Here is a 25,757-nt window from a genome sequence, read left to right as displayed (position 1 = left end):
TGTTAAGCTAACTGTTAAGTTACTGGCAGTGGTGAACCACTTACAGGTGTAACATATCGGAAAAAACTAAATATCTATAAACAAATTGAAATTGTCTTACTAAAATTGTAAAATCGGACAAGAAGATAAATAAATATGATAATGGTAGGGATAGGGATAGTGCTGTATAGCGCCAATTATTCAAAAATCAAATGTATATCGATGACTCTAAATGGTTTGTGTCTAGGAAATGCTCAGTAACAGCACGCCCCTTATTTTCTCGAAAACTAAAAGTTTTTTAACCCATGGTTCATGTCCTGGAGTTGGCGGCATTTCCATATGCGTTCAAATTATACCCACTGATAAGCGATTTTCAAAAATATTACCTTTTACCCTACCATATAGATCTATAGATGGGGCATTTAGATCTCTTATTTTTCTCAGACTGCAGTAGAAACACCCTAGGCACAGCCAATAAAACTCCAAATACCACTGCTGAACATATTTTTTCTTGTAATTCACAATATTATGAGTACAGTACAGCTCGGTGTATACTTACAAATAACTTACGTACATTAAAGCTCGTTTAAAATAGATACATACATTGTTTGATTGCACATTTGACTTTCTTAAAATACAATACGGAGAGCTCCAATTATTTCGCATTTTGTTCCGGATTATATGGCCCCGGAACTCAAACGCGAGAGTGCAGAAAACAAAAATTGACATTATAAATATGCAACAGATAATCAGGAGATATACGAATGTACGATTATATCACAATAATAAAGGAATACATACATTTTAAATGATATTTAAAGCCCGACATATAACGACGCTCAAACAGGTGCCAACACTCAAGCATATAATACTAATTTACACTAATATTTCGTATAAAACATAGCTATTATTGTTACTGAGGGTCCCACGGATCAGTGCTGGAAAGGTGAACTCAATCGAAAATTCGGTTTCCACTCGATGGGGGCTTTCAGTTGTCGTTGGACAGATTTGTGATCTTGGCCGCATACATGCTGGCCACCTTGTAGATAAATTCATACTGCTCCTTGGTCTGAACGGCGCTGGCGCGACCTCTCCTCACGTAGTAGACCAGCTGGGGTATGTCCACGGATCGCTTGGGCGTCTCCAGACTGCGGATGGCCATGTCCGAGGCGATGATGGTGCCGGTTCGACCCGTGCCTGGAGAACAGTGAACGGTTAGCGGTCTGGGGGAGAAACGGAGAAGGGAAGACACAAAACATTAAAAAGCCATGCAAGACGGAACTGCTTTGATATGCTATAAATTAGAGTCCTGCATGAGTGTACTTGAAAGTCAATTTTTAAAATCAGTTAACTTGGATCACTTTTTTTCATTGGATTTTTTCATAAATACATATAAAATAATTTCGAATCATTAGTAATTTTATCACTCCCATTCACTTTTATGCTGTGCTTGTATCACTTGTTTTTTTTTTACGAGTGATCAAATGAAATAAGTGATCCAAGTTAACTCACTCACTCTATTTTCAAAAAATTGACTTGTTTGTCAATTCAAGTGTACTCATGCAGGACTCTAGTATAAATATATGAGGATCTATGAATTACATTTATTATATTTTTTAGATATTTTCTTTATAACACACAAGTCATTATTAAAGAAATATATGTTTCAAATTCGATATATAAACAGATATTTATTTTAATCACAATAATACATTTCAACTTACCCCTGCTGGTTTCGCATGCCACTCCTGCTGGAAATGTTTCCATTGATCTCTTGGCTGGACGTGCTGCCCGCCTCGGCCTTCGAGCCATCCGCATCCATCGAAGTCTCCAGGGTGGCCGACTTCTCGCGCAGCTCGTTGGCCTGCTCCAGGCAGTATGACTTGAGCGAGGATCGCGCCTCCAGCAGCATGGCGATGATGGGCGCCTCCTCGGCGGGAACACCCGCCTCGGGCCATTTGTACCAGTAGTGGGTAAGCTCGCGACTCTCCTCGCCATCCACTCGCTTGAGGACCAGGGTGGAAATGGCATATCGGTCCTTCACCTCGCGGTGCTTGAGGGTCACCTGGTAGTCGCCGTAGCTGCTGTGATTGTCCAGCGTCGCCGAGGGCGGCAGGTATTCGGCGCACTTCTCGATGCCGTTCTCGCTGAGATCCGTCGCCTGGATGATGACGCGGGACTGCTGCTCCCAGATCATTCGCCAGAAATCGCTGGTCGTGCTCTCCAGCGGCGCCTGGCAGGCTATGTAGTAATTGGGTGCATCCCGAGGGCCCTAAGTTAAGTAGAAAATCGGTTAATATCTTTGTGAAGGCGTAGGTCTTATCTACAAGATGGTAAACAATTTTTATTTGAATTTTTTAATTTTCCCCTTAAAAAAAGAGGCTAGCGTGAGTAATGACATAACCATTAATTAAAACCTATTGCGGCTTAATTTTGCCTCTGCCCACACAGAGCGACTGGCGATGGCGATGAGCTGCTCGCTTCTCTCAGATAAATGCCCATAAAATCGCACAACAGACTTCTGCTGCTTAAATCTCAACATGCTCAGTTTGCTTATCGCCAGGTGCAATGCCGATGAACGATGAACGTTCGAAATGTTTCGCTTCAATGCGCCGCAATGCATCACTTCACGCCTCAATGCAGTTGTTTAAAGTGCGTTTTAGTAAAACAACTGAAAACATCTGAACTGATGGACACTTGTCCTGTGCACAGAAAACAATTAGTTATTCTCTTTTTAAAATTTTCTATAAAAAGGTGACATATTACTAAGGTCTTATTACACACAATAAACGTTTTACTTAAAGCAAACGATTATACAAATTATTTTAATTAGTGCAAAGAACCCGAAATTAGGCTATTATCTCATTTTAAGCTTTGTCAGCTTTATAGAAGTTCTAGAGTTTATTTACACAGAACAAATAAGTTTGTTATTTTCTGTGCAGATAAGCACAATCTTTGTATCTTTTAGATAATGCATCATATTTTCTAGTTTTCATTGTTCTTGAATGATTTTATAACTTGAAGTTGTAAGATTGAAGATCATAATTGCAAAATAAAATAGCATGTTCGTTTTATGAAGAGAGTTTAATTTTCCCCATTTTATTCCATGTATGCAAAACACTTGATTGTTTTCTGAATGATTTTTGGAGGCTTAAAGCGTGGCGGTGGATCGTGATGTAAGGGCATTCACACTTCGATGATCTTGGCAGACACTTTCCCTTGGCGCAATTATTACTTTTTGCTGCTTTTCGCCGGGGCCCAGGCCCATTTGCTTGCACGGATCTGGGCAACAAAGACGATGAGCCTATTTCACAGTCATGGCCAACGGAGGAGTCTCTCATCGGGCGTGTAATTATTCGGGCGCCATGTTTAATGGCCCTCGAGGGGCCCGCGAAGATGATTCCAGTTAGGGCAAAGCGTCATGCAAGGCTCGCCACGTATGTTAACCACTCCAAGATGCCTCAGTCCAACCACCCACCCACCCAATATTTGTGTGTGAGAAGCCACCTCGTCAATTGTTTGTCTAGCTTTTGGATGAGCCGATCCGTCGATCCGCCGCCCACTTGGGAGACACTGCCTCGGTTACTTACCCGCACATAATTGGCATTAATGTATTCCGTTTTGTCATCGTCGCCTTGCCGCTGGAGCACCACCCGCGTCTCAGGAAGCGGAATCACGTTGGCGTAGCTGCGGTTCGAGGTCGAGATGTTGAGTCACCATCGTCGGAGGTGTTGTTATTGGTTCAGGGGAGAAAAAAGCAGGAAGAGATCAGTATTGTAATTGATTCGACAATTTGATGTGAACTCGTGCCGAGAAAGTGAACCCTTAATTACAGTAGATACTGGTTATGAGAAAACAACAAAGCCCAATGAGTTATCTTTATCGAATATCAAACAATTGCAGGCTTACCAGTTTTTAAATAATTCTACATAAAGTTTTCTCATTTACCATTGAACTACGCCTAATCTTATCAATTCACATTTATGTTATCAAATCATTTAGATTACATAATTGTGACCCAGCCCTTTAAATGATGGTAACACACCTAAATCAGATTGATAGAGGTTTTCTAGAATATTGTTTAACCGATATCTAGACCAAAAAAAAATCGATATGAAACGTAGATCGATTTTACATTATTTAAAGGTAAATTTGACCTGATCATGTAAAAACGATATGGGTTTTGCATGACCGGAAATTTACATGGCCATATCGATTTTACGAGAACATGCTTTTTTAAGATTTTCCCAATTTACTCACCGGTTTTTGTCCTCACAGCCCGGGGGCACCTCGTCCGCTCTGGCGATGATCTGCGGCACGTCGCGGAACTCCTCGAAAACGTCGGATCGCCGCTCCACGAAGCGGGCCAGCTCGCCGGCGGTCAGCAGATTGTGCCGCAGCGAGGGATCATCAAAGGCCGCATTGCCGTAGGTCCTCTTGGAGGCCCTTACATCGCGACCCTTGCGTCGCACACTGCCTAACACCGAGACATTGTCCAGGGAGTAGGCATCCAGGCTCACCGGACGACACCTCTGGCCATAGGACATTTGCTTCTGGCGCTTGCGCATCAGGTAGAGGAAGGCCACCAGCAGGATGAGGGCCACCACACCGATCACGCTGACTGTGATGGCTATGATCACATTCACATCCGTCCCATTGCCCTGGGCATTGGTCTGCATGTGGTCCAGTTCGTTGGGATAGGGAGCCATGAAGGTGGGTGGTGCCATTTGAGGCGCCTTTGTGGTTGTGGTGGTGCTGCCCACCAAAGTGGAGGATTCAACATATTCCTCTGTGGTTGGTGCAACTGTGGTGGTTGTCGTTGTGGTGCTGCTCGTTGTGGTGCTGTCGTCCAGCAGACTTATCACCACTGGTTGCATTGTTGTGGTGGTTAAAGGCCTCTCCGTTGTAGTGCTTGTGGTACTGGTTGTTGTTGAACTGGGTGTTGTCGTTGTCACCGCCATCGTTGTCTTGGCTAACTGCTGCTCGGTGTCCTGCTCTTCAACCACCTGTTGCTGCCCCTCATGTTGCGACTCCTTTTCGAATTCCTGGCCACCTGTTGCCGCCGCTGTGCTCTCAACCGTTGCAACAGCAACACCTGCTGCCGCTGATGTTGTCGTTTCGGGTGCGTTTGCCTCGCCTATGTTGTTGGTTTCCAGCGAGGATTCGTGTTCTTTGCTCAGCTTACTCAGGTCACTAAGGGAACTAATGCCCCCCGATGGTGTTGGGGTGGTTTTCAGCTCACTGCTCTCTGTTATGGCCACACTGTTATTGACCGCGTTATCGGTTTTCTCAGCTGTTCTTAGCCCATTCGCATTTGGAATTGGATTTGCACTCAAACTGTCGTCGCGCGTCTTCACTGTCACTGCCTCCAAATTCACTTCATTGCTAATTTGCGCAATTTCCGTTTGCGTGGGTGTAGCTACAGTCGATGTTGTACTTGTTGTACTTGTTGTACTCGCGGCGGTACTGTTTGTAACGATGATTTCGGGCCGAATCGAAGTGCTCACCTCGCCAGCCACTCGCACACTAACCGATGTTGCTGTTGGCTCAACGGTTGCTGTTGCTGGCGGCTCGCTCTCTGTTTTTTTGGTTGTGGCAACGATGACGTCGTTACTGTTATCGTCTTCGTTGTTGTTGCTGCTGCTGATTTCCGACGCTTTCATTGCCATTTCAGTTGTACTCTGTGTACTGGGGGTGGTTACAACAGTCGATGTTGCTGCCGATAATGTTGCAACTGCTGCTGGTGTTGCTGTCGTACCTGCAGATGTTGCTGATGCCTCTGTAGTGGTTGTAGTAGTAGTGGTAGTAGCTGCCTCTGTTGGTGAGGTTGTTGATGATGTTGCTGCTGCCTCTGTGGTTGCATTTGGTACTGCTGCTGTTGTGGCTTCGGATGTTGCTTCTTGTAAGACTATTTCAGGCGATACATACTCTACAGATAAGGTAGCTTCGGTTGTGGTGGTTGATAACGTTTCAGTTGAATTTAGCTTGGATGTTTCACCTGAGAGAGATTCTTCAAGTGCTGTTACATTCAACAGTTCCGTTTTTGTTGGATCCACCCTCGCTGTAACAGCAGATGTTGCAGGTTGCTCTGTTGTTGCAGCCTCTGTTGCTGCTTCCCTCTCCGTTTGAGCCTCTGTTATCGCCTCTGTTAACTTGGCATTCGCTGTTTCGGCCATCTTCTTAACCATAGGAACCTCCAAAAGTTCCGTACGAACAGTTGTGGTTGTTATATTCTGATCTGCAGCCTTTGTTGTGACTTCATTTTCTTTCAAACCCAAGGTAACTTCACTTTTTGGTTGACTTTCCTGCGCCAGAGCTTCGGTGGTGGCTTGTGTGGCACCCTCGGTGACATCCAGAGTGGTTCTGACCACGAATTCAGTGCGATTCTCTGGTGTTGATGGCATCATGGCAATGTTCATCCAATCCAGCAGATTCTTCTCCTTGTGCTGCTCCGTTTTATTCAGCGGCAGGTCTATGTCGTTTGCAAGATCCGTTTGGTTGAAAAGTGGCAAAATGGTTGTGGTTGTCAGAGGGGCTTGGGGTACCGCCTTCATACCCGCCAGACTCCAAGCTTCAACGTTATTGGGGAGCGTTAGTAGCTGGTCATTCGTGGAGTTCTCGCTGATAAACTTGGCTCGCTTCTCGGGCAGTTGGCGAACATCCGACTGCGAGGTGGACTCCTCGATGGCGTTCTCATTGGAGGCGAAGGATTGGGAAGTGGGGGTCCTTTGAGTAGATGTTGAAGTGGTGCTAGCAGGTGTGGTTGTCATGGGTATGGCCCTCAGTTTCATGGGCGTAACCGACTCGGCAGCGATTGATGAGTACTGCATGGATCGGCCAAGATCGGAGGAACGAGTGGTGGTGGTGGTATTAAACAATCTCTCCGTGGTGCTTGAAACTTCTAGAGTTACAGGTATTATAGAGCTGTTTTCTACTGTTACCGATTCAGTGGTCTTCTCCATTACTTCAGCTTGAACTTGTGGTTCTTCTTTTAAGGGAAAAATATCCTTTAATTTCACTTCCTTTTGTTCCGGTTTCTCATTTGGTAGAATATATTCAGTGGTTGTGCTTATAATCTGTTTCAAAGTAGTTACTTCTCTTACAGGAGCTTCAGTAGTTGTCTTATCAACGAGATTAATTGGGTTTTTAGTGGTAACTGCAGGGGTGTCCTTATTTCTCATTTCTTTTACGAGAACCGCTTGGGTTTCCTCTTTTAACTGAGCTTCTCCCTCCTTCGATTTCAGTTGATCCTCTACTATAATATTCTCGGTAGTGCTGCTGAATTCATTTAGAACTAAAGCTTCAGTGGTTTCCTTAACGTTGAGATTCTCTTTTAGACTTTCCTTTAAGGTTTCAGTTTGATTTTGTTTCTCAGCCTTTATTACCCCTGCATCTTTCAGTTCGTTTTGCAAGTTAGCCATATCGGATTCTCCCTTTAATTCAACCGGTTCCCTGGCGCTCCCACTTTCCCTGGTCGCCGGAACAATGTCAGGGTCAGTGGATGTGGATTCGGAAGCCACCGCCTGCTCCAAGCCGGTGGTTTCTCTTTTCGCAATGAAACGTGCCTGCGTTAACATTACGGCCAGGGCGAGCACTAAGCCACCACTGAGCCACCGAGCCACACGCATCGTATGTCGCTCCCTCTCGCTCTACAGCCGTATCTCTTTCTCTTTCCTTTGGTGCGCCTCTGTGGGTCAAGTCGATTCCACGTTCGACTGGGCCTTAAAATCGCTTGTTTTGGTTTCCACCTGTGAGCTTGAGTTATTGCTGTTCGCTTTTTCGTTCCTTCTCTTATTATTATTTTCAGCAATTTGCAACGATATATTCTTTTTCTTATATTTCTGAGATTTTTGCCTCCATTTTTACCAGGGAAATACACCTGCAAGAGAGGGAAGAACAAATTAGTTAGTTAAATGTTATTTATTTTCTATAGGTTAGAGTTCCCCTTAAATGGCCTGACATATTTGGATAGCAGTACGTTCAAGTATTCCGTGGAAAGTGAGTAACAATTTCCCTTTCTATAAGTGGAGCTCTCCATAAACATAATTAATGTCATTAAGACACGTTCCGCATTCCCCTAAATACAATAAGCTGTACCCTCAAGTTCAAGGCCGAGTGGCTCGTTTGGGAGAATTAAATATAGCTCAATTATTGGTAATGAATAGTCGAAGCTCCGTAATTGGAATTACTTGAGAGTCAAAATCTATTTATATATTAATATATCATTTTTCTACGCTAAAAAGATCATTAAAATAAGTTTGATTAAGTATTAAACATATTTATTTTTGTTTCTCAAGTTCAGTTTGTCATTTTCCCACAATAAATAATGTCAAGGAAGTCCGAAAGGTTCATTGTACCGAGTGGCCAAAAATAGTTCACATCAAAGTGTTTACCATCTCCATCTCCACCACCCACAGCAAATACAGCCGTAGCTTCAACTTTGAGTTGCGAACCATTCATATAAACCCAATCGATGTCATGGAACAAAGTGCATAGGGTTCATTCAACCACGGCCTCCACAGCGACGAACCCATCAAAAGTTGCTCTGGGAGTTGAAGTATTCGAGCTGAACTGCAAACAGAGCCACCCAATAATAACTATAGAGCGGATATACGAAAATATCCAGAGAGGGCGCGAGTTTGCCGACTTTATTCACCATGGTTATCGCTGGGTTGTTATCTGTCGATCCAAGCGATGTCATGTCAGTGGTGCATGCAACCTCACCGCCTCAGAGTGGAAAAGCCCCTGTTCCCCTTTTTTTTCCAGCCACCTGGGACATTCATAAGCCTACCCCCATGTCAGCAATTAACACTAAAAGCCCCAGTTCGGTGGTGGCTCGTCACTAATGACGTTACCCTTATGGTGGTGCGATATTCAGGCGTGGCGCCACCCTCTCTGCGTTCCCCCTTGAAAAAAGCCTTTAACCCAGAGTGTTACCCCCTTTAAATAGCGCTACTTTCTTGTCGAAATACTTGAAATTCCACGCTTTGTTTTAGGGCTACAGCTTCGCAATCCCATTCACCTGCCATTTTGCCATGCGCCCGCTGACTAATGTACCGCTAAAAATATACCTATATTTATGCACCTGTGTGCTTTAGAGATAAGATTTGCTTGAGCCAGACGGGGACAAAATCACAGCGAGGCAGGTGTTTTGTAATTTTTTTTATATTTTTGAATGTCAACGTTGGTGCTGATAAAAAAAAAAGCAGCGGCAAAGGTAAATAGTTATCGGTGATATTGTTGTCACCGGAGGCCAGCCAGGTGGGTTGTAAAAGGGCATAACGATAGCCACTGGCGGGGGCAATGCTATATTGACTTTAAAAACAAAGCAAATTATGTGACTTATTTTGAAAAAAAAACATTGGGTATGCTAAACCAACAAGAAGTGGTCATCAGTCCCATAACCAACACTTCTATAGATCGAAAATATATTGAACTTTTAGGTTCTTATAATAATAAAACCCAGAGAATAGTTATAGTATATTATTATAAGGTATAAGCTACACATTAGCGTGATTTGAATCTAAAGATAAAGATAATGATTAAATATGTAGGTATACATTCAAATGTAAATGATCTACATGTAACTCGATGATCTCGTAGCCTTGCATTACTATGCGTCGATTCTTCTTTCCTTTTGAATTTACCCGATTTTACCAAGGATGCCAGATCTCACAATAGTCTTCTTCTTCCTCATTTTTAAACTTTAATTTCCATTTTAGAGTGACCAGACTTGCGCCAAAATTATTTACTGGAGAATTGTTGGAGAATTGCTGATGATTTCTACAATGTAGATGTAGATGTAAAATTTTCAAAGTATGCAATACTTATTTTTCTTTTTAGTACCAAAACCCCGCACAGATCGCACAATGGCGCCACTGCTTAAGATCAAGCTTTGGAAATAATAATTCTTTGGATACTGATACTAGGTTGATTGAAGAACCAAGAACCGAGAAAAGATAGAACCACCTATTGATACACTGAACCACAGCCGGGGGCAAGGGAGTGCCAGGAAGACAAAACCCCACAATCTGAACCCTCCACTTAACCCAAATGAAACCAAAGTACCCACAAGCCCGTGGGCTCGGTTCTCTACTGAAAACGTGACTCGATCGGGGAATCGAGTGCATCATGGACAAGGGGAATCAAGGGGATCGGAGGAGCAGGTGCATGTACGAGATGTAAACAGAAATCAGCATTAGAGAAAAACGAGCTCGCTGGGGAGTCGACTCATTTCCGCTTCAGCAGCACGCACTCAGGATGAACGAATGGCTCAGAATTCTCCGACTTGGGATCTCCAGACAAAGCCATATCCGACTCCGAACTGAAAATCCAGCGATAACGATCGGTTCGAGGATGATCGCGACTCGCGAGAGAATGCTAAACCAGTTTTTGCGGCCCAATAAAGCCGCTTCGATTTCGATTTGCAATTATGATTTCACTTGCATTGCGATCACGATGGATGTGGAGAATGGCTGACGATCGCCTGGTATCTTAATGATCTCGGGAGTAGTCGGTAGTTGTTATTGTGGCCTGTGATAATGACAGCCATCTGGGTAGTCATGACTTGGATCTGCGCCGGTGATTGATGGCCAGAAGCTTTGAGCGATTAAACTTTTTAAGCGATTAAAGTTGAAAGATTATTAGGAATTTTCCCAAGTTAGCTACGGCTGGAACTCCAATTCGCTTAATGCAAATGATATTTTAGCTTACAAATATTGAAATAAACAGAACGGGATCATTATATTTAATGAACCGAATTTTTAAGTCTATAAGAAGTGTGGTATATTAATTTATAAATTAGAATACTTCCTAAAGACACGAAGATCATTAAATCAGAGAAGTTCCTAAATGAAGGAGTATAATTAAATATCACCAGCTGAAAGATGAATCACTTAAAGTTAATACACTTCGTGGAAATGGCTCATCTTAGCTTGAATTACTCTCTTAATCCAAAGAAACATCTAGCTTAACCCAAATGACGGTCTACGCAGACTCCCGGCTCGATGTAGAATTCCAAAGAATGCCAACAGTTAGCTTGGATTATTCCAGTGGCAGATAAATAGACGTTTGTATAAGCTGCGTTCTTAACATTTCTGCGAAATTCACTGAGGATGGCGATGAAGATGGAGATGTTATCAATAATGAATTGCGAGCGGGGCTTATGCCGCTCCAAAATCAGCCAAGTGTGATGGAGAATGCGAGGCGTCGCACGCTCAAACGATAACTGTGGCATTAGTGCCATATATCTAAACATACGTATATATACCCAGTATTGTATTTGGGACTTCTTTTGTTTTGGTTTTCTGATTTACCGCTATTCGATGTACGTAACTGTTGAGAGAAGTATCCACGGAAGTATCTCATTCGAACGAGTCGATCGTCATTATTCTCTATTTACGAACTTCCCATGCGTATCATAGCATCATTATGGGAAGCAGACCTCATTCACTCATTCCACTCACAAATACGAACTCCAAAATTTGTATTTGTTTCCATTGATGCGGTTTGACGATGACTCATTTGCATGACATTTGCTTATATCATGCCTCATTCGCATACGCATCCAAAGACAAATTTCTATATTTGTGCCGAAAAATCAGAGACAAAATGAACCTCACTTTGCCGCGAGCTGAACTTTCAACGCAATTATGTTTATAAAAGAAATCGAAACCCGCAATGAAATCGAACTCAATCTCGAAGATCCAAAGCGGTCAACTGCTTTATTGGCTACCACGGATGTGCGAATGCTTTAGGTACACAGAAAGAAAATATTAACTAGAAGAGCTTATTTGCAATAAAGATAAAAGAATGATGAAAAATATATCTTGAAAAAATGTTGCTCATGTTAAAATAAAATTTTACTTGCACCAGATAAGAAGTTATGATAAAGACAATGTCTCTTTCTTATGTTTTAAGCTATCAGTAGTGATAATGTGAGCTACCTGTTTGATTAAACAAGATTTATCATTACCTTAATTATTACAATCAAGATCTTGGAGCATATTTTTACTGATGTTAACTTTTCAATAACATCAAATTTTTTCTACGTGCACTAAACGATCGCCTTCATCAATTTTGACCTTGCTGGCCCTGCTATGCGCGTTTATTGAACCAGCCAGCTGGGGGCAATAGCAACATGGCCCGTCAAAATCGCAAATGAGTTTGGGCATTAATGCTGTGTATATGTTTAGGAAAAATTGCTATCGTGTATTAATTTCATTTTTATAATACTTTTCCAAAACATATGATTGCCATTGCTAAACTTTTAGACTGTCAAATATTTCTTAAGTCACAACAGATGCTTCCTATTTGGTATCCATAAAAGCTTAATGTAAGGGAGTAAAGCTATCGCCCCAATTTATATTTGTATACCTTATGGGCATTACCAATCCATCAAAATCACCCCCAAAATCTGGAAAAGTGGTTGAAGCTCTTTCGATTGACGCGATAAGAGTCTTGACCACGCAATATGCAAGTTAAGCTGCCGTTGAATATGGACAAGCAATTGTCCAGTCGGTCGCCGTTGTCTCTGCTTATCTGTATCTGTGCAATTACTCTAATGACAGGCGCATGTGTACGTACTTGGGCTGAGATACACACATCTATGTCAGCCGCATAATTGCCCCTAATGCAATTGAACAATTAGGCAAGAGCTGCAGCTCAAGCGCAAGCCACACAACCAATGCAAAGTAGACACACAAATGTTTGCACTAAAAGAAACTAATTGTGTATTGGAAGATAGATATTTAAATATTTCTGAAAAATATTTACATCAATATTGTGTTACTTATACGATATTCTCAACCACATGAACTTAAAGAGGGCTTTTAACTCTGATTTCCGTTTTTAAGGTTTTATCCATACGTTAAATTTAACATGCAGATGAGAAAACGTCACTTAACCACATATATTTCTAATTTCTCAAGATATCCTTTATGAAAAGAAATTTTATTTTTATTTTAAAATATAATTTTTAATTCTTATGAATTTACTGGTTATTTTCATGAATTCTCTTTAGAACTATTTTTAATTAACTGAAACCCGAGCTAAATTTTCTGTTAGTGCTTTATGCATGGATAGATAGCCATCTAATGTGTCCATATTTCACGTTCCCATTCGGCTGCCTCCCTGCCATGCATTTTGGGTCACCGAGCTACCGAGCTCTCTATATAAAAAATAAAAAGCATTCTCCACCGCCCCGTGATTCCCCGCCATTGTTAGTCGACATTTGTCAACTTAGTTCGCATTTACCTCGAAACTGACAAATTTGCTTGGTTCGCTTTTAATTTGCTCTCCTTTGTTAAGGCAATTGCGATTGGGGCGATAGTGGGTTTAAGCGGTTTATTAATGTCTCCATTGCCTTTAATAAAAAGCCAGGGGAGGGGGCAATCTGGAGCAGAGTTTCGTCATTTCGGTAATGCTGCAATAACTCATAAGCAGTCGGGGGAAAATCCATTTCTGATCGGTGGCTGCCCTTTTGCACGGCCTGGAACGAACCGATTTGAATGTCACGAAACAAGCAATCCAGTCCGAAACCGAACTGAAAAGCGCTCGACAAATTGGAACTGGCACGAGGGCTTCTGTCCAAGCTGGTGACTGGCCAAAACCAAAAACAAGGTAACTACTATGCAGCATTGTTTTTGTTGCTCTCCATGCTGGCCGATCCACGAACGTGGCTGTAACGTGTACTAGATTCGGGGCTCGCTTTTCGCTGTTCGTTAACCCATGACCAAAGGTTTAAAGTTTAATAGTTACAAATTAAAAGAAATGTATTTAGTTTTGGATTTTTAAAAAAATTTTTGTACTCACAAAACTAAGGTCTCAACAATGATATATTTATTTATATTTAATTTGTAATTTTTTGTAATGATTTAATAAATAGTTTAATTTTCTAAGTATAAATGACAATATAAAATATATAAAAATAAACTTTAAGCTTTAAATTTAATATAAATTCAATATATTTTCCAGGAGATCACAAAATTCTTGCTTGTAATTTTAAGCCCCTGAGCTTTGAATGGGTTAATCGCGGCTAGGGAGAAGGGCAGTCGGGGGGGCGGACAGTTGGAGTTACAGCGCAGCCGCAAAGTGAACCGAATTGAGGTTACCCCACCGACAGATGAGCTAACGTTTCACGCATGCCCCGGGTTTGGAGTTTGTGTTTGGCTTTTGGGCTGTGGGCCTGGGAATGCACCAGACGTGACTCATGTGGGTTCATTCATTGTTACGTAGGTGCTGTCAATTGCGGAGGGCCCAGAAGGGGGCTGGAAATAGTCCAAACAATGCAGTTGTTGTTGCAGCAGCAGCTTTTTGCGCAAGGTAAGCTGCTATTTTTACCCCTCCGCCGCTTCACGGCTCAATGGCAGCTAAGCGGCCAAAAGAAGCGGCGGAAGAAAGCAAAAGTGGGCGCTGTGGAAGCAGCCAAAGCACTTTTACTTTTCGCTCCATCGCGTATCTCATAGTTAGAGATACATTTCCAATTTTCCACCAGCAGCCAGAGACAAGTTTTCCCCGGGTGCTAAACGAGTTTCATTCGTTCGCTAAAGAGTGTTAATAACAGAGCGATAAAGAGAGAGAGAGCCAGCTGATGTCGCCGGAGAATGATCGGGTGGGCGTTACCTGGTAGATCCAGATGGGTTATATAACCACCAATTTGGAGACTTTCGTTTGGAAGCTACTGAACCCCAGAGATAGGGAGAGATTTCTCCCACGCTCCCCGATACAATTACACGTTATTTTTTTGGCACTTTTTCTTTTGGTTTAATGTTATTACTTTTCACAAATTAGCCAGACACTTTCCCCAACTCTTTGTCACTGCACAGAAAGAAAACATCCCAGCCAAAGGTCGATCGCAAATTTAGTAAAAATATTTATAAACAAGAAAGGAAGCTACCTTCGGCCAGCCGAAGCTTATATACCCTTGTAGATAAAAGAATACTCACTCGGTGCAGTTCCAGGGATTCCAGATTCAGCGTTTCGATTTATTTCAATTTTGTTTTTAAGTAGTCAAGAATCAAAACGCCTACTTCCTACAAAGTTACAATGAATTTTCTTATATTTGTTTGGGAGCCTTAAGATATAGTGGTCCGATCCGGCTGGCTCCGACATATGTACTACCTGCAATAGAAAGAAGACCTTCGGGAAAGTTTCATCGCGATAGCTTTAAAACTGAGAGACTAGTTCGCATAGAAACGGACAGACGGACAGACGGACAGACGGACAGACGGACATGGCTAGATAGACTCGGCTATTGGTGCTGATCAAGAATATATATACTTTATGTGGTCGGAAACGTCTCCTTCACTGCGTTGCAAACATCTGACTGAAATTATAATACCCTCTACAAGGGTATAAAAATTCAGATTTTGATAATGATATATTTCTTTCTTTTTTACACACATTCAACCTCACAAAAAATTATTAAATATGGGGGATTTTACCTTCCATATTTTTGGGTCAACGCTTCTTCGGGGTTTCCTCGACTGAACACGCGAATCTCCCATTGCCAAGCTGCGTGCTAATTGAAGACAGTGTGCAATATTTATTTCAAACACCGCGGGTTCAAGGTCTGTGGGGATATTTTATTAACACGGCCCTGTTAACCAGGAATTCAGACAGGGATTTGAAGGGCAGACAGGAGATTATGGAACCGCTTCATATTGAAGGGCGTTAACATTTCCCATACCCCACAATCATAAGTGCGCAATAATAAGAAAAAATGTTCAATAATTGTATTAGTTGCGTCGTTTGCCAAGTGTAAATTGATGGTGAAGTCGCGTATAATCGAATCCACATAAATTCATTAGCATTTCATAAAACAAAGTACGTCAAAAAGATTGCGCTGCTAACCGGACCCAAGCACAAAGAATCCGAGAAACAGGTTTTCTTTAGCGAGAATTTGTGTGGAGAACAAGCCCAAAGGCCAAGTGCTATGGAAACAAGTAATGCCCAGAAAAACCCCAGAAATCATTCGCTAAATTGCAGCAAAAAGGTTAAACATTTGTGGTATTTGGTATGCAAAGCAGTTGAATGATGGGGACCCTCCTTGCATACGAAATGCACTCGAAAGATGCCCTAGGCATCCAAATGATGAAATATGGCACTCGAGTTGTGTATCTTTCGGATACGTAAGTAGCGTAAACAAACGGCGAATGCATTGCACTGGCAAGCACATTTTCAGGCCCGAAAGGTAAACAAAAACAATAACGAAGGCGGTATTAAGAATGCATAAGGTGGTAGAACAGCGCATAAATAACACACATATGCTCCCATTTGAGGCAACATCTGTGGTTATGTGGCGGAAATGCCAAAAGAAGCCCGAAGTCAACTAAATGGCTTTCGAGTCGTATGAAAAGCAAGCGAAACTAGTTCACAGGCTGCCTTGAGCTACTCTATAAATTGCCAGGTTTTACGAGTGACAGGGGCTGATCAGAAATATTATAGGTAGGTAGATATAATAACACTCTTTACAAAGAGTTTATTTAATAACTAATATTATAATATATTTATTGTTTACATTTAAAGAGTTATAATAGCAAATGTAAATAATAATTCAATATATTTATGGAATTTTAAGATACTCTATTTAGAGAGCCCTGTAACACCTCACACAAGGTTGACTTCCTGTACGCCTGACCCAAGTGAAGATGTAACTGGCAAACTGCTCTTAATTCAATTAAGTTCAATCAGTGCCCAAGTGTTTGGCGATTGTTCACCCGGCAAGTGTCTAGAATTGAATTAATATTACAATGGCGATAGCGAAAGAGAGAGAGAGATGAACAAAAAACTATCTATAGATATATGTATCATTTGGTCCAGGGAAAAAGGCCACCTGATCAAAACCCATACCTTTTCTAGAGTTTCCACAAAATGTGAGACTTGGTTCATTGACTTGTTGTCTACCTGTCAACAAAACAATTAAAGTTTTAATTTAATTAAGCCGGCTCAAGTCGGAAGAGTGGGTGAAAAGTGAAGAATAATGCCGAGAGTCAAAGACTTTTCAATTGAGTAATTTAATTCGACGCCCACAGCAGGGAATCGAGGCTACAACAGTATATTGGTCCTAAGTAATGTAATTTATATTATGTTTGTTGTGAACACTCTAAGCATTTTCCATTCTCCGATTGCCAGAACAAGTTTCCAAGGTGGGTCCAAAAATAAAACCGCACAAATCGAAGCAAAACTGTTGCCCCCAAAAGCGAGATAAACGTCGAAACAATGGAAGAAACCAACAAAGAAACAAAGCCGAACGGAGAATGCGAATGCTAAAGACAAAGCTCATAGGTCAGGTCTCTGAGTTTACAGGGCAAGTTGTTTGTCGGATTCTCTCCGTTTTGTTTTTCTTGTGGAAAAGGCGGAAGACGGAAGAGGAGGCGGTTCATGGGCGGCCGAGGGGTTGGGATCCATATGTGTGTTACCTACTGAACTGCAGTTTTGCCTTAATGACAGATTTCGAGTCATCAAGGTGGGTAATTACCACTCGGCAAGAAGTGAGATGCATTGGGGACAAGAGCGAGAAAGTGGACCGAGAACCCAAGCGGATGGTCAGACCTGAGATGTCTTGTATGGACTCAAACTTCTCAGTGATGTTGGGTCAGAGTCAGAGTTTTTATAAACATTATCCGAATATAGAACAAAGGAAACTCTTTCAATATAATCTATTATTAATTTCAAGAAACTCAAATACTAGCACGTTCACTACTTGAATAAGTTCTAAAAATAAATTATAAATTCATATGTTTATTTATGTTATATTTATGAACATCACTCACTCGGAGAACCCCCACTATTAATTTGATATTTTTTTACCATACATGGCTTTGGAAATTTCAGCATCCCATTCATAAAGCTGTTTGAGTACTCATGATCAAGGCATCTTAAAATATTTATTAGCAATAGAACCGCAGGTGATAAGAGCGGGGTCAGATCCCACAGGTACGTGCCAGAAATAAACGAGAAGAGGATTTCCTCCGGCAATCGGAATTCGCTTCGTTTTCTAAGATTTTCATTATCGCAATGTCGGCATAACTATGCACTGGGTGCCGAGTTACTCCATTCTCTATTCTCAATTGCCATCCCGCCAAAGACCAGCAGGCACGTCTCGAAGCTGGCTCCGAACGTGACTCATAGACCGATCTCCACTGGCTCTCTTTCGTTCCGTCTCTGTCGAAGACCTCGAGACCTTCGCTATCAGCTCGGGCCAAGCCAAGCCAATCCAATAGGGCACCGGCAGGAGACCGGTTTCCCCGATTCTTGCCAACCGCATTCCATGGAAGTTACACAGAAAACAAAAATAATATATAAAATTGCATATTATTTATATATTTAAAAAATTTAAAAGAAATATGTAGACCCATTTCTTATGTTGTTATTAATGTCATTTTGATCTTAATAAGTTCGATTTGTTTTAAAGTTTATGTGCACTTATCGCACTATTTTTCTCTGTGCACTTTATGCACTGCCCCTCCTTCGCTTTAAATTCACTTATGTTTCGTCATCCTCGTCGAGTCGACTCATTTGGCATTCAAAACGCTTCTTTATTAGCCCAGGCCCATTACCCTGCCCATTACCCTGCCCATTACCCTGCGATTTATGCTGCCCGTTCGCACATACATAATGCATTCACAACGTCTTTTGCCATCGCATTTGTTCTGTGGTTTCAACCTGCAACTTGCAACTTGCTAGCTGCCATCTGCAATCTGTAGTCGCAACAATTGTTAGCTCTGCGGCGTCTTTGGCTAACTAACCTCTAATTAAATTGCTGTCTGCGACCTTCGCCGGCTGCTTTCGATGGTGAATGAGATGGGATTGGGATTATTCTAAAGCTACTTGAATGGATCGCTTAGCTTTGAGGTCTCTCGTTAACGCATCGCTGGAGTCTGCTGCAGATTTGCAGGTGGCGAGAAGATTGAAAACCGAGTTTCTTGGGAGTTATGCATTTGGCATTGATGCGGACCGTTAATAAGTGCTGTTTTTATAGCCAAACTGCAGGGGCGAACGTGCTAAATTGATTTTTTAACTCACAAAATGTTGGGTAACAGAAATTATATTTTTTATTGTTTCATTTACCTAACAACTGTTTTTTTTAATCATAATAAAAGTTACCATTAAGTTCAGACTTCTCCATAAATAAATAACGACTTTGGCTGTTCATAACAAAATCTCTTCCTAGATTTACATTTTAGAACTGAAACATTGTTACATTTAGTGCTCAATTCTATTTTTAAACCATTACCATAATCGCTTCTCTACAAAGTACATTACAAATACAAAGTAAACTACAATATTATCGCTCTACAAAATAGTTTAACGACAATTTATTGACAATAAGAAAGACATGACAGAAACTGATTCTAACGAGTTCACCCTAAAATGTAAAAAAGTACATTGTTTTACCTAATGCCAAAAGTGAAAATTGTTAATTAAAAAATATTTTATTATTTAACGACTGAGAAACAATTGTTCGCGAAATGTTCCACGTTTCACAGTGGACAAATATTATGGCATATTTAATACAATAATTGCCAGAGTTTCCACATGTGCGAAAATTAAGTAAGTGCGCACAAAAACCAAATATGATTATAACAATAGCGTAATTAAATAAAAAACAGCAGCAACTCAGAAGTAGAAAAACAGACTACAACAGCAACAACCAAAAAGAGCAACAACAACGGGGAGACGAATGAAATGATGTTGAAAGTCGTTTTGCGGGTTTGACCACTGTGTTGAGCTCTCCACTCTCAGCGGAAAGTGCACAGAAAAAAATATTTACATTTAAAGGCCTCACTAATGCCTACGAATTTCATTGTTTATATACTTTAGCTTGTTAAAAATTGCTTTGAGATTTTCTCTAAATCATAACTAAGTTCTAAAATCTACAACCAAAAGGGATGTCAATTTAAATTTACCGAACCGACCGTTATATTTCTTTCTGTGTAGAGAGCGGCGAGCGCGAAAGAGACTTAAGCTAGACTTACCAAAATGTTTATATTTTATATATAGACTTCTCGGCAGCTCCAATTGTAAATTGACTATTTCAGCACTCAGCTTAATGGCTTATTGTTGTTGCGAAAACGAAAACAATAAATACACGTAGATTTTGTTACGCCAGACTTTTGGCTTCGAGCTTCCGCGTTGACAACAATAACACTTTTCTCTTGCACTTTAAGCCATTAAGCGATTTCTATGGCTTGCCATTAATCCGCGATTAATTGCATTTTCAATTTCCATATTTCACTCGCACACACTCATTTTCGTTTTCCTCTTCCCACACGCTTTTGTTGATTTTTGCTTGCGGTTTCTGTTTATTTCCCCTCTCACTCACTCGATTTCCGCACAATAGAACAGACAAAAAATGTGTTATTAACACAAAAATTGTGTGTTTATTTACTCGAAAAGACGGAAAAAACGGAACTCCAGCATCCAGCGGTACAGCGGTACACGTCCGACTCGTTCGGCGGTTTTTTTTCGAATAAAATTTTAGCTGTAGCCCACTGTTTGAACTGGTGCTGTTGCTTAAGGTTCGCTCTCTCTCTCTCGATCTCTCGCTCTTGTTTTACCCCACTGTTGGGGATTCAACTCTCGGGCACTGTTAACCCCCCACTTAGTTAAGTTCTATGTTAATATTAAATGTTAAATAATGTTAGCACCAATATTTCAAAATTCTTAAATTTAAAAAATTGTCTGACTTTCTTTTCTTATTCGATGGGCAGTAATTTTGAGTTAACACAAAAAAAAAACTATAATCCAATCTAAAAAATAATGTTTTTAAAATGTAAGTAATTACTTTTAAAAGTTATATGGATTTTTTTGTATATTTATTTTGCAAAAAAGATCCTAATTTGTATGGAGAAATTAAGTAAATTTTAATAATTGGTTTAAATATTATTTTTTAAATAAAAAAAAATATTATTTACGGTCTGATTCAAGCTGCAAAGGATTCCATTCTTCTAAGTACGTTTTCGCCCCAATGTTCTCGTCACGTCTACCTGGCAACAATGGGCGCCCACAACAAATCCCGGACAGGTGAAACCGGTTCCAGCCGTCTACGGTTTTTGTTTGCCAAACAAAACGCTTGACTGCAACGGCAACAGGAAGTTATCAGGAAATATGTTTTCGTTCAGAAATCTGAATATAAAGGGCGTAGCCTAGTGTAAATGATAAGTATGAGCCGACGCCCCCTAATAAAAGTGATAGCTTTGAATCAAACAAGAATTTGGGAGATGAGCCGCCCACTTTTGCCAGCTGCCTGACACTGGACTGGCACTAATCTGCCCACTGTGCTCCGTTTTGCTTAATCTCGATACATTCAATTAGCATTTCAATGCTACATTTATTTCCAGAGCAGTGAAAGTAAACAATGGTATGGGAGGAGGATGAGAGCTGCACGCAAATCCAACGATCGCAGCGATGACTCACTGGAGGATCTCGTGCTGCCAGTCCATCAGATTTAGTTGGGGCTTGAAGCGCTTCAGAGGACCTGGAAAATAAAATATTCACATTAGATTTAAGGGGTCTAGACAATTTTACATTATCTTATTTTAGAGATAAAATAAATAAAATTAAAGAATTCGGCATATACATAAGTCGATGAAGAAATCACAATGATTTAGAATACAATTTTAACGGAATTACTTAAATTGATAGAGTTATATCATCATAAAACACCCACTTATCAAAGCGTATCGCTGCTCCTTCTGCAGCGCCAGATAGTCGACATTGGGTCCCGTGAGGTGCTGCGCCATCGATCCATTGCCCACCAGTTCGGGCGTCCAGATCTCGTCCAGCGCCGCCTCCACCGCTCGCAGCAGAGTCTTTAATTCACGCTGCAGTGCCGCTGCCAGGGGATCTGCATCCGCCGCGCTGGCGAGCTGCAGCAGCGCTTTGCATGTGTCACGCACAGGCTGCTGCTGTTGGGCTATCTTCGTGACGAGGTTGTGCAGCGCATCGATGAGCGCGATGTCTTCGAAGGGGTTGCCCGGCTTCAAACTTAGGAGCTTGCGTTCGTGCTTGCGTCGGTTTTTGCTCGAGCGGAATGTCTTGCTGCAAAAGGAGGAACACACAGCGGAAAAGTGAAACTCTGGCCGGGCGGGTGCAGTGAAGCATTCCTTGGCTTACCCGGTGCCTCGTGAGGTGCCGCTGTATCGCGAGGAGTGCAGGCTGGTGGTGTCCGACAGCAAGTCCACCTCCTCCAGGTCCACATCCGCATCGTTATCCCCCTCGCCATATTTGGCCTGTCTCTGGCGGATGTCCGACAGACGCTGCTTGTACTCCAGGAAGAGCTGCAGGTCGGCGTGCAGGGAGTTTTGTAGTTGAGCACCATAGGCTAGCAAGGCTGGCGTGATTTTCTCCACTAAAAGTAATACAGTAGTTAGGAAATGAATCAATCTTAATATATAAAAATACTTACTCAACACATCTCCCTCCTCCAAACCCGCCTCGTAAATGGCTCTGCTGTAGAGATGACCCTCCAGCAGCACTTCCAACTGTCGCTCCCGATCCCCGCTGTGCTCCTTTACCAGCTCATAGGCTTCCATGTGACGGCCCTGCTGTTGCAGTGGCCCCACCAACGACTGGGCCACCTGATCCAGCGGTTCACCCAGCTTTTTGGCCAGCACCAGTACACGTTGCCAGTCGAGAGTGTGCTTGGCGCTCAGAAGGGCCTGCTGCAGCTGTCCGCCTCGCTCGTACATGAGACTCGCGTTATCCAGCTTGGCATTGGCTCTAAGATAATCCGCATACGCCACGCAGATGCTCTTGTGGAACTCCAGGTGCTCCCGATAGTAGGCCAAGCCAGCTGTGTACAGGCCATGCTTTCGGATAAACTCCAGGGCCTCCTCGTAGTGCTCCTCTCCACAAGCAGCAAGATGTGACAGCGCAGAGGCGTGCTTCTTCAGATGATCATCGATGCGGAACTTGCGGTAGTCGGCGGGCAAAGCCTTCAGTTCGTTAAGATAGGGCAGAAACTCCTTGGGATCCTTCTGTGACTTTTGAGCCACGAACAGAACGAGTCCAAAGTCGTAGGTGCCCAGGGCCACGTTATACAGATCGTTGACGTCCACTAGGTAGAGCAGATATTTCAGTAGCTGATCTGCCAGAGCCGCATCCGCCTGCTTCTCGCGCCAAATCAGCTGGAGGGCCTGTTCCAAGCGGCCCAACTTTACGTAGGCAGTGATGACAGGCAGACGGAAGCGCTCCACATCCTCCGGACGAGTGGCCTGATCCATGCGCTGTACCAGCAGTCGGCACACGTACTCCACCTTCTCCTCCACTCTGTAATCCGAGGGATAGGTCTGCTTGGCCGCCTCATAGTTGCTCGAGTACATGCCCTTGGCAAAGTCCTCGTTCTGCAACTCACTCAGGAACAGGCAGAGCCACTGACTCTGCTTGATCTCGCGCAGGAAGACATCGACCGAGGCCACGAACTGCTCCACATTGTGGTCGCAGATGATGTTAAGGTTGAGACGTTGTTTGCGCAACATCTGCATGGCCGCCTGGTATTGCTTCCTTCCGAGCAGAGCTCCCACCAACTCCAGGACGAGCACACGCGGGCAAATGGCCTCTAGGTTGCCGCGCGGAAGTTGCAGCACCACACGTGCCTCACTGGCCACAGCCGTTACCAGCTTGCCACCGCGTTCGATATTCCTGCTCGCCACCTGGCGACGATCCTTTAGTCGCACGAAGTGCATCGCATTCAGCTGGGTGTAGGCCAGATAGTTGCCCACCACGCAGAAGGAAGTGACGTCCTCGGCAATGCGATAGCCGTCCATGTGGAGCAGTTGCTGATTGCGAAGGGTGATGAGACCGCCTGGGGAGAAGAAATATCTTATAAATTATAAATCCTTTACTACTTAGGAGCTAACTACCTGTGGAGTCGCTGGTGATGGTGAACCACTCAATCTGGTCAGCCGGCTGGGACAACTGCACATGAGTCCGCTCCACCTTGAGCGTGTTGTCCGACTTGAGGGACACCTCGTAGGTGTGACCATTGTTCACAGTCTGCACATAAAACTCGTCCATGGCGTTGGCTCCAATGGTCACAGCGTTCACCAGCCCGCTGATCCGCAGGGAACTCTGCACGCGATAGCAGAGCTCTCCCTGCTCATTCACCTCATCCTCATCGGCCTCCTTGTTCAGCAGTAGCAGCCGTGTGGATCCTCCTGAGCTGTGCGTGGCCAGCAGGTAATCACACGAAAAGTAGGTGAGATTGGCCAGCGGCAAGCGGGAAAGTTCTGCATCCGGCATAAGTAGGCAGGAGTGTGGTTCCTGTCCACTTAACTGCTGCATGGGTTCATAGGAATACATCCTACGATCGCAGGTGTAGACACACAGACTGGTCTCGTACCAGGTGAAGGCGTTGATGTAGTTGTCCAACTGAAGGACGCGCTGGCACATGGGCGGTGGCACCACAGCCCTGGCGAAGTCGGTGAGCAGCAGTCGCTTGCCATCGATGACGCCCACGACGCCACTACGTTCGTAGCGATCCACGCTGAAGGCCCAGCTGTAGATCAATCTCTTGCCGCTTTCCTTGAGTATATGCAGCATGTGCTCGGCTCCTATCCGCGTGTCCCAGTGGAGCAGAGCCAGCGAATCCGTGTGATCGAAAATCAACACCTGCTTCAAGTACCAGTGATAGTTGCCGATTGTATACAGATATACGCGCTGCTCCTTCTCGGTGGCTGTCCTAATGGCCAGTATATCGGAATCCTCGCTCCAGCGCAGCTGCACCACCGGTTCCTCCTGGAGATCGAAGGGAAGCACTAGCTCGCGATGCCTCAAGCCGTTCTTCTCGAAGAGAGCAATGGTGGACTTGTTGGGGAATCGTTGGGGAACGGCAATCCAATTGCCCGATGGTCGCCAGGCCACCACCTCCTTTAGATTGCCACTCTTTTCGGCTGTGTGATGGAGTTTTCCCTCGCAGTCGTACACCTTGAAGGTGCGACCCAGCTGGGCAGCCACATAGGAGACCACAAAGAAGGCTCCATCGCCGCGCCAGGAAATGTTGACATCCTGTGGGGGATTGGGAAAGATTATTTTGAGTGCTATAAGGATACCTTAGATGTTATTTTACTTGTTTAAGCTCCTCGCTCGCCTGGTTGTCGATGGAATCCAGTCCAGTCTGCTTGGCAGCCTGTTTTCCCTCCGTTCCATGGAACTGCGTCTCTTTCTTTCCCCATCCCACGTTGACGAACTGTTGATCCGGCGCCAGTTCCGCGTCCAGCGGCTCCTCGGCGATCACGTCAAAGGTGCTGGTCATGAGTACCACATTGTGGGCGCGGGTAACGAAGGCCACCACTTCCTGATTGGGCGACCACGCCATGCACTCGATGCCCACATCGCAGTAGGTTCCCTCTCCCTTGGTGGCACCCGTCTGGGGATCAACCAGGAGCACCTCGCCTGCTCCGCTGGCCACGCAGATCGCATTGTCCAGCTGCAGGAACTCCACACCCACAATGTCCGGCAAATCGGCAATGACTCTTGATCGCACATCTCCCGACTCCTGGACGGCGTAGACCTTGTTGTCGGCCACCACGAAGGATGTGTCCGCGGTGTCGCCGTTCAGTTCCGGCTGCAGGAGCAGCTGCCGGGGCTGAGCCACTGCATCCAGCTCCTTGCAATATTGCAGCTTCAGATTGCGCATATTTCGTAAATATTGCACGTGTGGATCGGTGTGACCACAGCTTTTGCAGATTCCGGTAAATAACTTGTGGTAGGGATATTCGTTAAGCTATCTTTACCGTTGCACCATCAGCTGTTTGTCAGCTGTTTTATAAAGA

The 25,757-nt window shown here is 43.4% G+C and overlaps 2 protein-coding genes across 2 annotated transcripts; both read right to left on the bottom strand.

Annotated features, from left to right (window-relative positions):
• Positions 1-472: 472 nt before the first annotated feature.
• LOC108058614 (uncharacterized) lies at positions 473-20,437 on the bottom strand. The gene is made up of 5 exons (XM_017143481.3): positions 19,959-20,437; positions 4,240-7,858; positions 3,570-3,666; positions 1,704-2,251; positions 473-1,202 (listed from the first exon to the last, which is right to left on the bottom strand). Exons 2-5 carry the CDS (start codon positions 7,605-7,607, stop codon positions 968-970), a joined length of 4,248 nt encoding a protein of 1,415 aa, XP_016998970.2. The 5' UTR covers positions 7,608-7,858; positions 19,959-20,437; the 3' UTR covers positions 473-967.
• An 841-nt stretch (positions 20,438-21,278) lies between these two features.
• Elp1 (elongator complex protein 1) lies at positions 21,279-25,673 on the bottom strand. Its single transcript, XM_017143483.3, has 6 exons — positions 25,052-25,673; positions 23,847-24,990; positions 22,391-23,788; positions 22,099-22,333; positions 21,653-22,023; positions 21,279-21,460 (listed from the first exon to the last, which is right to left on the bottom strand). The coding sequence occupies exons 1-6, from the start codon at positions 25,619-25,621 to the stop codon at positions 21,396-21,398; spliced, it is 3,783 nt and encodes a 1,260-aa protein (XP_016998972.2). The 5' UTR covers positions 25,622-25,673; the 3' UTR covers positions 21,279-21,395.
• Between the last annotated feature and the right edge of the window lie 84 nt (positions 25,674-25,757).

Source organism: Drosophila takahashii, chromosome 3R (genome assembly GCF_030179915.1).
Source record: "Drosophila takahashii strain IR98-3 E-12201 chromosome 3R, DtakHiC1v2, whole genome shotgun sequence".
Lineage (NCBI taxonomy): Eukaryota > Metazoa > Arthropoda > Insecta > Diptera > Drosophilidae > Drosophila > Drosophila takahashii.
Note: the sequence above shows the minus strand (reverse complement) of the source record. Positions and strands in the feature narration are given on the sequence as shown.

Bases quoted from the DNA above. Each gene is read 5' to 3' on its own strand.
- LOC108058614 (XM_017143481.3), bottom strand. From the start codon at position 7,607: ATGCGTGTGGCTCGGTGGCTCAGTGGTGGCTTAGTGCTCGCCCTGGCC. The intron at 2,252-3,569 runs GTAAGTAACCGA...TACTTAACTTAG, and splicing joins TTAATGCCAATTATGTGCGG to GGCCCTCGGGATGCACCCAA. The intron at 1,203-1,703 runs GTAAGTTGAAAT...TTTCTCCCCCAG, and splicing joins GGCATGCGAAACCAGCAGGG to ACCGCTAACCGTTCACTGTT.
- Elp1 (XM_017143483.3), bottom strand. From the start codon at position 25,621: ATGCGCAATCTGAAGCTGCAATATTGCAAGGAGCTGGATGCAGTGGCT. The intron at 22,334-22,390 runs GTAAGTATTTTT...TATTACTTTTAG, and splicing joins GGAGGAGGGAGATGTGTTGA to TGGAGAAAATCACGCCAGCC. The intron at 22,024-22,098 runs GTAAGCCAAGGA...CTCCTTTTGCAG, and splicing joins GGCACCTCACGAGGCACCGG to CAAGACATTCCGCTCGAGCA.